This window comes from Mobula birostris, chromosome 4 (assembly GCF_030028105.1).
Source record: "Mobula birostris isolate sMobBir1 chromosome 4, sMobBir1.hap1, whole genome shotgun sequence".
NCBI lineage: Eukaryota > Metazoa > Chordata > Chondrichthyes > Myliobatiformes > Myliobatidae > Mobula > Mobula birostris.
In genome coordinates, this window is record NC_092373.1 from 21,149,789 (window position 1) to 21,167,338 (window position 17,550).

The 17,550-nt window shown below is 42.6% G+C and overlaps 1 protein-coding gene across 1 annotated transcript; it reads left to right on the plus strand.

The window, feature by feature from the left end:
- Window positions 1-432: 432 nt before the first annotated feature.
- Window positions 433-16,683, plus strand: LOC140197002 (carboxypeptidase B-like). Its single transcript, XM_072256934.1, has 11 exons — window positions 433-503; window positions 597-672; window positions 755-879; window positions 976-1,075; window positions 2,602-2,703; window positions 4,317-4,421; window positions 4,520-4,630; window positions 7,442-7,532; window positions 10,596-10,798; window positions 15,140-15,224; window positions 16,496-16,683. Exons 1-11 carry the CDS (start codon window positions 433-435, stop codon window positions 16,681-16,683), a joined length of 1,257 nt encoding a protein of 418 aa, XP_072113035.1.
- The last annotated feature ends 867 nt before the right edge of the window (window positions 16,684-17,550 follow it).

Genomic DNA, 17,550 nt, shown 5'->3' on the forward strand with positions numbered 1-17,550 from the left:
TGAACGCAGATCACGGGAGCCAGGAACCAATTGCATTACTGTGCTGAGCACCATTCTTTGCCCAGAGTGTCTCCAGCCTGCACTTGGGTACTACAGTTTGAGGGCAGTCTGCACCTCCTTGGTAAATTTGGTGGGTTTAAAAGATTACAGCATAGTGACATCTAGGATCACAGTGAAATGACTTAAAGAGAAAGGATGATCTCTAATCCCTTCTCAGTTTGGGAGTGGCTGCAGGCAATCATTAGATTGTTTCAAATCTCATAATAATGTAATAAACAATTGGAACATCACCAGACACCTGTGTCATGCAAATTTTAGGATTAAACCAGAAAATTGAGTTTTGCACAGCAGTCACCTGTTGGTAATCTGGGCTGGACAGGGTATATATAACTGTCAGATCTACATGGGGTGTCAGGCCATCTGAGGTAAACCATGGAAGGACTTCTGTTCCTGGGGCTTGTTGCAGTGATTTCGGAAGCATTTCCCGTTGGAATGCACTCTGGGTAAGGAACGACCCTGCATGTGTCGCAGGCGAGATGAAACTGGGGAATTATCCCAGACAAACTCAATCTGACTTTATTTTTTTGTTCTGTAAGGGATAAAGTTTTGCGCCTGAGGCCTGGAAATGAACAGCACGTCCAGTACTTAAGGACCATGTCTGACACTGAGAAGGTAAATATTTCTTATTGCCAGATGAAGCTGAAGTCAGTGCAGGTAAACTAAAGAACTAATTGGGTCCTTTCTGTGCATGTAGGTGGATTTCTGGTTGCCAACCTGGGCAGAGTTATTGATGATAAACTCGACTGCGGACATCAGGGTCCCTGCAGAGTGGGTTTCCGAAATTCTAAGTGAGCTGGAGAAGATTGGATTAAAATATGAGTCAGTTTCAAATTCCGTCTAAACATTCATCAAGTTTTATCATTGTTCAATAACTCAATTTCTACTGGAAATGAAACAATGCTTTGTCTCCTCCAGGGTATTAAATGAAAACCTGCAAGTCTTGATTACAGACCAGTTCAGTGAGACGTTATCAGGAGCAAACTACAGTTACGAAAATTATCATGGTTGGGAAGAGGTAAAGTGAAATTTATTGCAGGATTGTTCCGAATTGTGCAGTTTGATGTTGGACTGTTGGTAGCCATTTGAGTAGAGAACTAATAAGTCATTCAGCCTCTCAGAGCTGTCCTGTTATTTGGTTTGGTCTGTAGAGGAAATCCACTCACTTCCTCTGGCTAGAAGCTTGCAGAACTCCCTAACAATACAGTCGATCTACTGGAAGGAAAATAGATATCAGCAAAAATTGTTGGGCTTTATTGATGTTATTAGTACCTTTTAATAATCATGTTTCTTTCCGGAAATGGACAATGAAATGTAACTAATTATGTCAATCTAACATTGACCATGCTTTGTATAAGCCATTGCATTTCGCTTGAAGATATTTACGTTGTGCCTTCAATAAGCCATTACATGCACTAAATCAGAACGGTCAGAATTTGGCAGAATATTAACATATAACAGGTTCCTATAATATCTGTTTGGAAGCATGCAGATCACCTGTTCATGCACTGACTGATGGATAAATATTGACTGGTACATTGTGAGCAGTCTCTGATTTTCTAAGAATATTTCTTTTAGACATCTTGTATCTATTTAATTTACCAAAGCAAAGCACTTCCAGCAGTGTAGCCATCTCTTGGTCCTGTACTGGAATGTGAGCCTGGATTATGTACTCAGGAGTCTGTTGTGATTTTGGAACCCATATCTTTTAAGTTACAGTTGGTAATGATGATGGTGCATCACGGGGGTGGGGGTGGGTTAAATGTCAAGAGACTGAATCATATAGTCTTCTTTTCAGCACTTTTGTATCCAAGATCAACATAATCTGCTGTTCATTAAGCCATGGGTGTCCTGTCACACTTTGGCCTTCAAGTGCCCGGTAAACTGTTTCTATTCTCTTGTCGTCCAGTAATATTTCTAACATAAAGATACCTTATGTATGTTGTCATATTGCTTCTGGAGCATCTTGCCATGCTTAGCAAAGTGGTCCTGATGTTTCTTAACAGAAGAGCTAAGAATCACATCTCAGGTGATGGTTATGGTGGAACTCAGGGCCAAGAATCTCTCAAGAAATTGTGATTATGTTAGACCTTTGGGCCGAGAATTGCATCACAGGTGATGGTTGTGGTGGACCTCAGGGCAAAGAATCTCATCAGAGGTGTTGGTTATGGTGGACCTCAGGGCAGTGCAGTTGCTGTGGACCCTTTACTGTTCTTGTCAGTTGGCGATCGTCTGGTTTTCTGTGGAACACGGACCAAGAAGATCTTTCTTTTCAGGATCCTTGAAACCTTCAAGGGTGATTTTCTTCCACAATACTTCCTTGTCTATTGTTGTTTTAGGACTAGGGTTATACAAAGAACAGAGACCAGTCTTTGAGTCACCAATCCCTGTTCTGTAGGGAATGCAATAATCTTTCTGGAATCACCAAGTCACATCTTCAATAAATTACTCAGTACTAAAATCTTCTTTATCAGACCGACACATCCAAACTAATTGAATTACAGGTGCATCCAAAATCAATAAAGCTTTGATTCTCAATTGTAGATTGAAGATTGGACTGCCAAAATAGCAGAAGACAACCCAAAGCTAATTTCTCGGTTAGAAATTGGAAAGAGCTATGAGGGGAGAAGCATCTATCTCCTCCGGGTAAGATCATATTTAAATCACATTTATTGTCATGTGTACAAGTACTTTGAGGTACAGATACAATGAAAATCTTTCTTGCAATAGCATCCCAGGCACATTGGTATAAACAGCACCCAGTACATACATTATATGTAAGGTATGCAAGACAGTACGAAGAGAGAGAGAGAGTAAAAATGATTGCGAAAACAAGAGCTAAGTCCAAAGAACTAAAGCACAATCAGAGCAAGTCCACGGCAGGACATGATGTGTCCGCAGTTTTCCATTGCTAAGGTAGTGTTAGGACTGTGCCGCTCCATCCAAGAACCTGATGGCTGTAGGAAAGCAGCTGTTCCTGAACCTGGTGATGTGGGGCTTCAGGCTTCTGAACCTCCTGCCTGACAGTAGAAGTTCGAGGAGAGCATGGCTTGGATGGCAGGGATCCTTGATGGCTAGATGTTGCCTTTAAAACCAATATTCCGCATGAGTTGTGAGGCAACTTGAAGGAACTCAGATCTACCCTGTCAACTTGCACCCAAATAGCAACGGCTGAGTTTGCTAGACATAAGGTGTTCTGTGGATTTTGGAAATGTTGAGCAACACACACAAATGCAGGAGGAATTCAGCAAGTTAGGCAGCATCTATGGAGAAGAATAAACAGTCAAAATTTCAGACAAGAATCATCATGTTGACTCCTTTCTACCCTCCATTGATGCTGCCTTCCTTGCTGAGTTCCTCTAGCTTTTTGTGTGTGTTATGCAACAGCTGATTTTTCTCTCTCAGATATGGGAGTGACAATGCTGGCTTAATCTAGAAGCCATTGGAGAACAGTTCTAGAATTAAGCGATGAGGGCTGAAAGAGGGTTGATGTTTTAGTGGCATTGGTGAGGTTGGTGAGATCATAATCATTCTAGTTTTGGGCCAGGTTTGAGGGGATTTCCCACCTTTGGTGAAACCCAACCAAAAGAACACCTGAATCTGCAAGAGGTGATCCTCTTGATAGTTGGGCAGATACCCCTGCTGCCCACCCACCTTCTGCCCCTCCCCACCACCAGTGGAACTTTCTACCTCAATTGTCCAGAAACTCCTCCGAGATAGAGTCCCCTAGAACCTCCCCTAGATTGATACTCTCTCTCCCAATGTGCCCATAGACTTCAGAGAGTTTCAGATGATCAACCATCTTACCAGTGGGCTGGAATTCCAGTTGGATTCTTCAGGGTGTTTAGAAACCATCCCATCAGAGACTCTAGAATTGACATCCAAACCCTACTCCTGCCCTAGGCAGAACTTGTCTCTGGCTCAAGTTGAGATCTACATTTTCTGGAGATGTGTGAGTCAAGTATTTATACACAGAGAGTAGCGGATGCTTGGAATGCACTGTTTGGACTGATGATGGTGGAAAATAGGATAGAGGCATTTAAGAGGCTTCTTAAATAGGTTCATGAATGTGCTGATAATGGAGGGATATGGACATCGTGTAGCAGAGGTGATTCATTTTTTTAGGTAGTTAGCAACTAGTTTAATTACATCATGTGCAACATTGTGGGCATGACAATGTTCTGCATTACTAAAAACTTGATTTCACTTGATCGTACTGGCTGGGAATTTGACTATAACCTCCAATTCCCTTCTTCAAGGTTGGCAAGAGAAAGCATGTGGTGAAACCTGCCATCTTTGTGGAATGTGGGATCCACGCCCGGGAATGGATTTCTCCCGCTTTTTGCCAGTGGTTTGTGAAGGAGGTCAGTGGAGAGACCTCAGCTGTGGAATTCAGTTACAGAAGCTTTCTTACTGACATTGAGAAACACACAATTCATTCTGAATCCATTATATTTCGTAGGCTGTTGAATCTCATGAAACTGGTTCCCCCCTGAAGACACTTCTCAATGAATTTGATTTCCTGGTTGTTCCAGTTGTAAATGTGGATGGTTATTCTTACACCTGGACTGAGGTAAGCATCATTGTGTAAAATATTGTGCATGTCATTCCATTTTGCTGAGCATTAACTTGGTTCTTTACCAACCTACATGACATCTACTCATCTGTCTGGTCATAGGCCAGGAATCCACTGCAATGTTATTTTCTTTCCATATCTACAATATTCTAATTTATATATCCTCCACATTGCCCATGCCATTGGGTAAAACTCAAGTTCCTTCATTCACGAGGTTATTCAACCCTATTCAAGAAATGGGTGGTGGAGTAGACGTATGCCTCTACTAAATGAGGTGCAAGGTGCTCCTTCCCTCCGTTGGGCAAGGTGTAGCATCAGCTTAGCCCCCCCCAACCCCAATCAGGCTCACGTGAAATCATGGGAGTAGGTGGTGGATTGGTGGATGTTTGTACACGCAGCTGTTGCGTATCACAAGTCCTGGTTACGCAATCACTGCCACCGGGCAAAACTATCTCTGAAGAGTACTGATAATGGCTGGGGTCACCCGTCTTGTAAAGACACTGCCCAGAAGAAGGCGATGGCAAATCACCTCTGTAGAATTTGCCAAGAACAATCATGGTTATGGAGACCATGATCATCCACGTCACAGTGATGATGATGATATAGGAGTGAAGTGCTTGATTGATCTTAGAACAGGTTAAAGTGTACTTGCAGCAGCATCACAGGCACATAGTATCAGATAAACAGGATTCACTAGAAAAATTAAACATAAATTAAACATAATTTATTCACAAGCTTTACAGTAAAACACAGTAAAACAAAGAGCAAATCTACTTTAGTGCAAAGCGATCAGAGAGGTCATAGGACTGCGAACTGGATGCTGATTAAAGTTTTGTGGGTTGGTTCAAGAACCAAATAGTTGAAGGTGAACCAGGTGAAATAGTTAAAGATGTCAACAAAATTGAGAGAGTACAGAGAAGATTTACTAGAATGTTACCTGGGTTTCATCTCCTAAGTTACAGAGAAAGGTTGAACAAGCTGGGTCTTTATTCTTTGGAGCATAGAAGGTTGAGAGGGGACTTGATAGAGGTATTTAAAATTATGAGGGGGATAGATAGAGTTGACGTGGATAGGCTTTTTCCATTGAGAGTGGGGGAGATTCAAACAAGAGGACATGAGTTGAGAGTTAAAGAGCAAAAGTTTAGGGGTAACATGAGGGGTAACTTCTTTACTCAGAGAGTGGTAGCTGTGTGGAGCGAGCTTCCAGCAGAAGTAGTTGAGGCAGGTTTGATGTTGTCATTTAATGTTAAATTGGATAGATAAATGGACAGGAAAGGAATAGAGGGTTATGGGCTGAGTGCAGGTCGGTGGGACTAGGTGAGAATAAGACTTCGGCATGGACTGGAAAGGCCGAGGTGGCCTGTTTCCGTGCTGTAATCGTTATATGGTTATATATGGTTATAGGTCTGATGTGTTTAATCAGGCAGAGATATTTGTCCTGATACAGAAAAAAATTAGCCTGCTCAGCAGCCACTAAATATTGTAATTCCCCCTGCACGTGTTATAATATGTGGAATTTTCTGAATTACTCTTCTTGGTGAGCCCAGCTCTGTTTCACATGCTGCTGTTATTAAGCTAATCTAAAAGCTGATTGGTTTTAACACGTAAACGCATATCAGGTATAAAACAGGGCACCATCAGGGCACTCTCTCTGCTTGCTCTGAATTGTCATACTGCACTGCTGCATCCAGTGGTGGATGAGAAGAAACAAATACGGAAACTGACGGAAACACTCAATAGGTCAGGCAGCATCTGTGGAGGGAAAATGGAGTTAATGCTTCAGGTGAATAACCTTCATGAGAACTCAATTTTGATGAAGAGTCTTTGACTTGAATCATCAATTCTATTTCTTTCTCTACAGGTGTTACCTGATTAGCTGAATGTTTCTGGAATTTTCTATCTTTGTTTCAGATTTCTAACACTTGCAATGACCTTACTTCAGTTTCTAGATGGTGAGAAACTGTTCAGATAAACAGTTTAAGGGAAACATGGGGGGATCTTCATTCAGAGGAGGGGTGAGAGTGTGGAAAGCACTGACAAGTGTGGAAGTGATGGACATGGGTTCAATTTCAACATATATGAAAGGTTTGCCTAAGTACATGGATGGGAGGGGTGGGGAGGGTTATGGTCGAAGGACAGATCCATAGTACTTGCCAAAATAATAGTTTACATAGGCTGGATGGGCTGAAAGTCCTGTTTCTGTGTTGTAGTGGTCTATGACTAGGACTCTAAACACTCGGATATCTGAACCACCAAAACTGGAGGCTTTCCTAGTTACAGAGGACAGCAATGCAATAGAGGTGTATAAGATAATGGGAGGTGCATATAAAGTGGATAGCCAGAAACTTATTTCCCAGCACAGAAATAGCTAATGTGATGGGATATTATGGAGGAGTGTACGGGGGGTGGGGGGGATATCAGATGTAAGTTCTTTGCACAGAGAGTGGTGGGAACATGGCAAGCTCTGCCAGGAGTGGTGCTAGAGGTAGATACATTAGTGGTATTTAAGACACTCTTAGATGGGCACATGGTTGATAGAAAAGGGAGGTCTATTTGGGAGTGAAGTGTGAGATTGATCTTAAGAAGGTCAATACAACATTGCGCTGAAGGCCTTATACTGTGTCTATTACTAACTGTGTTCCTTGTTAATCCTGGGATAACGTGCTGAGGAGCTGCACCATTAAATCATTATTATTGTACTGGAAGGAAATGGCACAGATTGAAAGTCTGCATAAATTATACCTGTAATGAAGAAGCCAACCAGTATTTTAGCCAATTACATGCCTGTTCTCTGTGTTTTGTATGTAGAATCGATTCTGGAGGAAAACACGCTCCAGGTATCCTGGCAATTACTGTACAGGCACCGACCCCAACCGAAACTTTGCTGCCAAGTGGTGCTGTGAGTTTATCCGTTTTGACAGAGACCTTCTGCATGAGGGGTAGTGAGACTAGCTTTGAAATGGTTTCAGGATTTGTGCTTGTGGGAAGGAACAATGCCAATGAATCAGAATTTGATCATTCCTGCTGCTCCAGTGTTGACACCCGATGTTCATCCAGAATTGTATTGGGTGGTTCAGCTGTGAATTTCAGAGATCGGGCCCGGGCTATTTCCACCCCGAAATGTGTGTGACAGAGGCAGGAAGTGACTCCTGGACAGTTGAATGGCCTTATTGACAGTTCTTACAGGCAGTCAGTGGTCCCATGAGGATATCAGGCCTGCGGAAACCTCACAAAGGAAAGAAGAATGATTAGAGTTCACAATCCCTTCCCTTAATAGCTAATCCTTTGACAATTAGGCCTGACATCACATTCTGTGACTGCTTTCTGCTGAAATGCAATTAAGATTGCAAATATGTTTGAACGTTATTGTGGCTTAATGGGGAAATGTGAAGAAGACTCCATTAGTTTTGGGATACGTCCATCCTGCTGCCCAGGAGAAGCAGTTAAAATCTCTTTGATGTCTACTTTGACGAAGTTGGCCTTCTCATCAGGATTTCTATGAGGTCCTTTCCCACTGTTCCACTGTAATCACTGCTCTTCGATTACATTCTTGCCCAGACTTGATACTACAGACAGTGTTGAGAAATGTATGATAATGCACTTTGGTAGAAGGAACAATAGTGTAGACTATTATCTAAATGGGGAGAAAGTTCAAACATCAGATTTGCAAAGGAACTTAGGAATCCTTGTACAAGACTCTCAGAAGGCTGAGTCTGTGGTAAAGATGGCAAATGCAACGTTGGCATTTATTTCAAGGGGAATAGAATATAAAAATAAGGAGATAATGCTGAAACTTTATAAGACACTAGTCAGGCTGCACTTGGAGTATGATCAACAGTTTTGGTCCATCTATCTCAAAAAGGATGTATTGTCATTGGAAAGAGTCCAGAGGAAGTTAATGAGGATGATTCCAGGAATGAAGGGGATAAGATCTGAGGAGTGTTTGGCAGCTTTGGGCCTGTACTCACTGGAATTTAGAAGAATGCATGGGGATCTTATTGAAACCTACCGAATGTTGAAAGGACTTGATAAGGTGGATGTGGAGAGGATGTTTCCTCTGGTGGGGGTATCCACAGTTAGGCCGCACAGCCTCAGAATTGAGGGAGTGACCTTTTAGAACAGAAGTAAGGAGGATTTTTTTTTAGCCAAAGAGTGGTGAAATTGTGAAATGCTCTGCCACAAACTGGGGTTGAGGCCAAGTCCATAGGCATATTCAAAGCAGAAGTTTGGTCAGGGCATCAAGGGATATAATGAGAGGGCAGGTGTATGGGGTTGAATGGGATCCAATTTCAGCCATGATGAAATGTTGGAGTGGACTCGATGGGCTGATTGGCCTAATTCTGCTCCAGTGACTTCACAAGATCACAAGACAAAGGAGCAGAAGTAGGCCATTCAACCCATCGAGTCTGCTCCACTACTCCACCATGAGCTAAGCTATTCTCCCATCTAGTTCCAATTTCTGGCTGTTTCCCCATATCCCTTGACACCCTGACTAATTAGATACTTATCAATCTCCTCCTTAAACACCCTCAATGATCGGGCCTCCACAGCTGTATGTGGTAACGAATTCCATAAATCCACGACCCTCTGGCTGAAAAAAATTCTCCTCATCTCTGTTTTAAATGGGTACCCTCTAATTCTAAGACTGTGGCCTCTTGTCCTGGACTCACCCACCAAGGGAAACAGCCTTTCCACATCTACTCTGTCCAACTCTTTCAATATTCCAAATGTTTCTATGAGATCCCCTCTCATTCTTCTATACTCTAATGAATACAGTCCAAGAGTCGACAAATGCTCCTCATATGTTAGCCCCTGCATTCCAGAAATCATCCTCGTAAATCTTTTCTGAACTCTCTCCAACATCAGAGCATCCCTTCTAAGATAGGGGGACCAAAACTGCACACAGTATTCCAAATGAGGTCTCACCAGTAACCCTTAGAGCCTCATCAACAACTCCTTACTCTTATACACTATTCCTCTTGAAATGAATGCCAACATATCATTCGCTTTCCTTACTGCCCATCCAACCTGGTGGTTAACCTTTAGGGTATCCTGCACGAGGACTCTCAAGTCCTTCTGAACTTCTGATTTTTGAATTTTCTCCCCATCTAAATAATAATCTGCCTGATTATTTCTTCTTCCAAAATGTACAACCGTACATTTCTCAACATTGTACCTCATCTGCCATTTCTTTGCCCACTGTCCTAAACTGACCAAGTCTCTCTGCAACCTTTCCGTTTCTTCAACACTTCCTGTTCCTCCACCTATCTTGGTGTCATCCGCAAACCTAGCCACAAGACCATTTAATCCAAAATCTAAGTCATCGATATACATTGTAAAAAGAAGCGGCCCCAACACCGACCCCTGCAGAACACCACTGGTAACCGGCAACCAGTCAGAATAGGATCCCTTTATTCCCACTCTTTGCTTTCTGCCTGTCAGCCAATGCTCCACCCATTCCAATACCTTTCCTGTAATTCCATGGGCTCTCATCTTATTAAGCAGCCTCTTATGCGGCACCTTATCGAAGGCCTTTTGAAAATCCAAATACACAACATCCACAGCCTCTCCCTTGTCAATCTTATTTGAGATTACCTCAAAAAATTCCAACAGGTTGGTGAGGCACTATCTTCCCTTCATGAAACCATGCTGGGTTGGGCCTATCTTGTCTTGCACCTCGAGGTATTTCATAACCTTGTCCTTGAGGATTGACTCTAATAACTTTCCAACTACCAATGTCAGACTAATAGGTCATTGGGAATAGTCATTTTAAATGGTTTTCGGCATGGACTACATGGACCTACACTCTACACTTCTGTGCTGTATTTCCCTATGACTCTATGACGCTATAAATTGCTTGATGAAGATGCTAGATGGTTAATGTGGACTTGATGGGTTGAAGGGCTTATCTCCATGCCTTATAACACTATGAATTCTTGACAATGAGTTTTCTGATCCACAGCCCTTGGCGCCTCGAGAAGTTCATGCTCTAGTGTTTACTGTGGACCATTCGTGGAATCTGAATCGGAAGTCAAAGCTGTTGTGAATTTTGTCCGTGACCACCTCCAGCACATCAAGGCGTATCTCGCGATCCACTCATACTCCCAGCTTCTTCTGCTTCCCTATAGCTACACCTTTTCAGAGTCACGTCATCATGAAGAGCTGGTAAGTTGTGTGAATTATTGATAAATTTAAAGCCAACGTAGAAATCTCTTTGTTTATTTGAGAAAATGTCTGATGTATGAACGCAACATTTAGAACTAGGTTAACAGGAGAAAAAGATCGACTCAAATTTCAAAGTTCAGAGTTTGAAGTGCATTTATTAGCAAGGTATGTATACTGTATCAATCTTGAGATTTGTCCTTTTACAGGTAGCAACAAAGCAAAGAAATACAATAGAACCCATTAAAACACACACACACACACACACACACACACACACACACACACACACAACAAGGATTATCAAACACACATTGTGCGAAAGAAAAATGGGGCAAGCAATAAAAAAGTAAACAAAACCACACAGAAGAAGTCTCCGAGCCAGTTCAGTGCTAAGGCAAGTGCCAGTGGTTACAGGCCACAGCTGCAGAGTCAATTCAGCGCTGAAACAAGTAAACCTTGTAGAGTAGGGAGCGGAACACCAGTTTGCCCTTTGCCCTTTAGCCTTGATGCCTAGATCAAATTGCACAAATAATAAAAAAATGTAAACAAAAACACATGGAGCACGAATGAATGAAAGTGAGTCGCCAGTTGTGGAGCCTGATCGGTACTCAGGCGAGAAAATCCCATCCAGGGGCCTGATGGCTGCAGGGCAATAACTGCCCCCAAATCTGGCAGCATGGGACCTCCCACCGACAATACTAGCGAGACCAGTCAAGCACAGGCAGACGGTGCTTGAACACCTGTTCTTTTTCTGCTCTTTTCCTCAACAATTTTCATCTTGCTCAATGCTTCAATTGGTGCACAGTAATGGAGGTGACCATGGGTTTGTCTTGTTCTATCAGGCCTCGATGCAGCGTACATCCCCAGCGATGGCTCCCCCAGCCGTACCTGCACACTCGAGAGTCTAGTGTGCTGGATCCCCCAGCAGATCCCTCAGGAGACTCCTCTCTGCAGTTAGGAGCTTTGGCTTTCTTTTGCTTGTGTTCTTTTTTAACCTCCCCTCATTAGCCTGTCAAACAGATGGCTTCATCTACTGCTCAACAATGCTGGCCTTGTCCTATCCATTCCTCCCCCACTCTCTTCGCAAAAAAAATGAAAATCTGCTTTCCCTGCTTCCCTGTTCCGGCAAAGAGCCTCAGTCTAAACCATTGGCTCTTTCTCCCTTTCTACAGATGCTGACTGACCCCCAAGTATTTCCATTATTTTCTGTTTTTATTTCAGATTTCCAACATCCACAGTTTTTAATCTAGAAACATAGAAACATAGAAAACCTATAGCATAATACAGGCCCTTCATCCCACAAAGTTGTGCCGAACATGTGCCTACCTTAGAAATTACTAGGTTTACCTATAGCCCTCTATTTTTCTAAGCTCCATGTACCTATCCAAAAGTCTCTGGAAAGACCCTATCGTATCCGCCCCCATCACCGTTGCCGGAAGCCCATTCCACGCACTCACCACTTTCTGAGTAAAAACTTGCTCCTGACATCTCCTCTGTACCTACTCCTCAGCAGCTTAAACCTGCGTCCTCTTGTGGCAACCATTTCAGCCCTGGGAAAAAGTCTCTGACTTTCCACACGATCAATGCCTCTCATCATCTTATACACCTCTGTCAGGTCACCTCTCATCCTCCGTTGCTCCAAGGAGTAAAGACTGAATTCACTCAACCTGTTTTCATAAGGCATGCTCCCCAATCCAGGAAACATCCTTGTAAATCTCCTCTGCACCCTTTCTATAGCTTCCACATCCTTCCTGTAGTGAGGCGACCAGAACTGAGCACAGTACTCCAAGTGGGGTCTAACCAGGGTCCTAAAGCTGCAACATTACCTCTCGGCTCCTAAATTCAATTCCATGGTTGATGAAAGCCAATACACCGTACGCCTTCTTAACCACAGAGTCAACCTGCGTAGCAGCTTTGGGTGTCCTATGGACTTGGACCCCAAGATCCCTCTGATCCTCCACACTGCCAAGAGTCTTACCATTAATACTATATTCTGCCATCATATTTGACCTACCAAAATGAACCACTTCACACTTATCTGGGTTGAACTCCATCTGTCACTTCTCAGCCCAGTTTTGCATCCTATCAATGTCCCGCTGTAACCTCTGATAGCCCTCCACACTATCCACAACACCTCCAAACTTTGTTTCATCAGCAAACTTACTAACCCATCCCTCCACTTCCTCATCCAGGTCATTTATAAATATCACAAAGAGTAAAGGTCCCAGAACAGATCCCTGAGGCACTCCATTGGTGATCCACCTCCATACAAAATATGACCTGCTTACAGCTACTCTTTGCCTTCTGTGGGCAAGCCAGTTCTGGATCTACAAAGCAATGTCCCATTGGATCCCATGCCTCCTTACTTTCTCAATAAGCCCGGCATGGGGTACCTTATCAAATGCCTTACTGAAATCCATATACACTACATCTACTGCTCTTCCTTCATCAATGTGTTTAGTCACATCCTCAAAAAATTCAATCAGGCTCGTAAGGCAAGACCTGCCCTTGACAAAGCCATGTTGACTATTCCTGAACATATTATACCTCTCCAAATGTCCATAAGTCCTACCCTTCAAGATCTTCTCCATCAACTTACCAACCACTGAGGTAAGACTCATTGGCCTATAATTTCCTGGGCTATCTCTACTCCCTTTCTTGAATAAAGGAATGACATCTGCAACCATCCAATCCTCTGGAAACTCTCCCGTCCCCATTGATGACGCAAAGATCAGCAATCTCCTCCCTCGCCTCCCACAGTAGCCTGTGGTACATCTCATCCAGTCCCGGTGACTTATCTAAGTTGATGCTTTCCAAAAGCTCCAGCACGTCCTCTTTCTTAATATCTACATGCTCAAGCTTTTCAGTCTGCTGCAAGTCATCACTACAATCACCAAGATCCTCTTCCATAGTGAATACTGAAGTAAAGTATTCACTAAGTACCTCTGCTGTTTCCTCTGGTTCCATACATACGTTCCCACTGTCACACTTGATAGTTCCTTTTTTTCACGTCTTATCCTCTTGCTCTTCACATACTTGTAGAATACCTTGGGGTTTTCCTTAATCCTGCCCACCAAGGCCTTCTCATGGCCCCTTCTGGCTCTCCTAATTTCCTTTTTAAACTCCTTCCTATTAGCCTTATCTGATGTTCATTAGCAAGTATTTACCAGAACATATCTACATTTCTGCTCCACATCTCCCATTTATTAAGATGAGTGTCTTCTTTGCCTGTATGTTATCAGCTTGCCCTGTTGGCTTCATAGATTTGTGTGAGTTTGATTCTGAAGATCCAGAAAAATGCCATAATTTGTTATATGGACATGTTGTCATTTCTCTTCCCAACATCCATCAAATTGGGATTTGCTGTGTTAATTCAATCTATGACTTGTCTTTGTTGCAATGGGTGGGTTTCATATTATTCTGACAGACATAATATCATGAGTGATCATAACACCAGTAGATAACTTCACTCACCTCAACTCCAAGCTGATTGGACACGCTGGAGGCAGGAAGCATGTTCCCGCTGATGGGTGAGTCCAGAACCAGAGGCCACAGTTTAAGAATAAGGGGTAGGCCATTTAGAATGGAGTTGAGGAAAAACTTTTTCACCCAGAGAGTGGTGGATATGTGGAATGCTCTGCCCCAGAAGGCTGTGGAGGCCAAGTCTCTGGATGATTTCAAGAAAGAGATGGATAGAGCTGTTAAAGATAGCAGAATCAAAGGTTATGGGGATAAGGCAGGAACTGGATACTGATTGTGGATGATCAGCCATGATCACAGTGAATGGCGGTGCTGGCTCGAAGGGCTGAATGGCCTACTCCTGCACCTGTTGTTTATTGTCTATTGCCTATTGTCTATTGATTTCACATGTTCAACAATGCTACATCTCATATTCCCAATATAATGTATCTATTTAATTATTATTTATCTAGTTATTAATCTATTTATTTATTATTTTCTCTGCATGGGTTGCTTTCTTTTGCACATTGGTTGTTTGTCAGTACTTGTATCTAGTTTTAACATTGCTTCTATTGTGTTTCTGTGTTCTACCGTGACCACTTGTAAGAAGATGAATCTCAAGGTAATATGCTGTGACATTCTCGTACTTTGATAATAAATTTACTTTGAACTTTGCGAAGTGTTTGCACTTGGGGTGATAGTGTTGATCCAATGTACTCTCATACCGGTAGTACTGCAGAGGTGGGCTTCTCCTCCCGGCCTCTCCAGAAACCATTGTGGAGAAACAAACAGCAAACTAGATAGAATATAGGACCAGGCCCTCCTGTCTTTCAGTTTGATATTTTTGATAACCAAGGCTGTTTTTTTGTGGTTTTGTTTTAGAATGCCTTAGCTGGAGGTGCGGCTGCAGAACTGAGAAGTCTTCATGGAACTAATTATCGCTATGGTCCTGGAGCATCAACAATATGTAAGCGTCCTATTATTGAATCATAAAATCACGGATTCCTTCAGGTTGTTATAGATGGGGGTAGTAATGGGGATAAGCTCCCATTACCTATTAAATGCTCCCAATGGTGTGCGCCTCAAATAGCCTCTGAAAACCAAGTCCAGCTCCTGGTCTTCGTGTGTGGCTTCACTACTAAGCCTGGTGGAGCCGTTCCTCTTGACAGGAGAAGAGGCAAAGGCAGGTTACTGGTGATTTAAAACTAGTCGCTTCGGATAAACAGGGCTTGTCAGCACATATAGGAGAAGGAAAATTCTGATCTTAAAGCACTGCACCTTATGGCTATACCTGCTCATGGCAAAGGCTTCAGGAGTAAACCTTGAGGGAAAAATATGGAGCTGGGGTCCCGAAGGCAGTCCTACGCTGAGTTCAATGCTGACTCGCAATCCCTACTATGCAGTATGTGCCAAACTGTATCAGATTCTGCCTTTCCTTTTGGTTCATCTTATGCATGGAGAGGGGGAGCTTGCAACATGGGCAATAACTTGATCCATATTGTACAGCCTTGGCTTTAGGACACAACTTCCATGGTCGACCCTGACCAACAGAGGCCTCACAATACAGTCTAGAGTCATTGCTCTCAACGTCAGCAATGAAGTAAATGGAGTTCTCTGTGATAGCAAATCCTAACGATTTATAGTCCTCTTGTTGAAATGATTTCATCTTGGGAAAACAGCCCCATTCATCTATGGCAGACATAATGGCCACCAAGCCAGTCTCGTTTGCCACCCTTTGGCCCATATGCTTCAAAATCCTTCTTGTCCATGTACTTATCCAAATGTGTTTTGAAATTGTTTGATCTGTGTTTATTAATATGGGTCCTAAATGCTTGATCTCATATGCTGAGGCTCCCAATTCTGCATCCTCTTGTCTCAGGAAGCAGCTACCTTTTCAAACCCTCCCAACCACCTCTCGATGCATTAAGTACAGTGTAGGGACTAATTATATATAAGGCTTTGAATGGGCCAGGAAGAGATCCAGACCAATAACAGAAATATCTTAACCAGTCTCAGGGCCCAGAAGGCCTCAGTGCTGATGAAGGTTCTTGGCCTGAAACTTCGACTGTTTACTCTTTTCCATAGACACTGCTTAGCTTGCTGAGTTCCTCCAGCATTTTGTATGTGTTGCTTGGATTTCCAACGTCTGTAGGCTTTTACTTGTTTATCAAGCCAGACTTTGTTTATTATACAAGTCATTCATTACATTGACCTCACTTAAGTGTGTTTTCTCTTTAGATCCTGCGGCTGGAATTTCAGCAGATTGGGCCCATGATCTCGGCATCAAATATTCGTTAACCTTTGAACTCCGAGACATGGGTGAACATGGTTTCCTGTTGCCTGAGTCGCTGATCAAACCAACGTGTGAAGAGACTATGCTGGCAATCAACTACATCACCACTTATGTTCTCAACCATCCTTACTAAACCTACTAATGATGGGGCAAAGTTAAAGATGGGTGTAGGCTGACTTTAGATTTAGAAATAAAAGCAGTTTTGATCTTGCAAGTGGAAATCTTCATATTTTTTCACAAATATTATGTCCTTGCACACGTTCAGTAGGATAACATTCACCTTGGTTACTCGTCCTTGTCAGACTCATTGGATCATATCATGTAGAAGCAAGGCATTTGTCTCATGGTGTTTGTGATGGCTCTTCGAACAGAGGACACAATTAGCCTGAAGTTCCTTCTACAATGTTCCTTTTGTTAAAATTACGTATATACATATCTAACTCCCTTCAAACTTGTTTGGATACTTTTGGTCCATTTTTTAATAATCTGAGTCATAGAGATGTTCCTCTCATTTCTGTCCTTTATCTCAGACTGAAAGAACAACAGAACTCACAGTACAACTTGTCCATTTGTCCGTCTGCTGTGGCCTGATCACTGGGGAGGTCCATCCTGCTCCATCTTAACTGGAATTAACATAAGGATGAAATTGGTTCCAAGCCACTAGCATTGAATGACCACTAGTTACACCCATCTCCCAAAGCTTAGTCGATTCAGTCTGTTCAAAATGAATGGACCAATCAGATATTCAAATTGAGTGCTATGATAATTAGGACAATATTCCACTGGACACCCAGTTAAGCAAATAACTATAAGATTTAGGAACAGAATCAGGCCATATGACCCATTAACTCTGTTCCACTATAATAAATTCCCCTCTTTTCCTTTTATGCAGTCTTCAACTTCCTTTGTCAGCCACAGTTGCCTCATACTCCTTTCAGAATACTTGATCATCCTTGTGATGTATCTATCCTGTGCCTCCTGAATTGTCACCAGAAACTTC

Excerpts from the sequence above, each read along its gene's own strand:
- LOC140197002 (XM_072256934.1), top strand. The coding sequence starts at position 433 with ATGGAAGGACTTCTGTTCCTGGGGCTTGTTGCAGTGATTTCGGAAGCA. Across the intron at positions 504-596 it reads CCCGTTGGAATGCACTCTGG|GGATAAAGTTTTGCGCCTGA; the intron begins GTAAGGAACGAC and ends TTGTTCTGTAAG. Across the intron at positions 7,533-10,595 it reads CTTTGCTGCCAAGTGGTGCT|CCCTTGGCGCCTCGAGAAGT; the intron begins GTGAGTTTATCC and ends TCTGATCCACAG.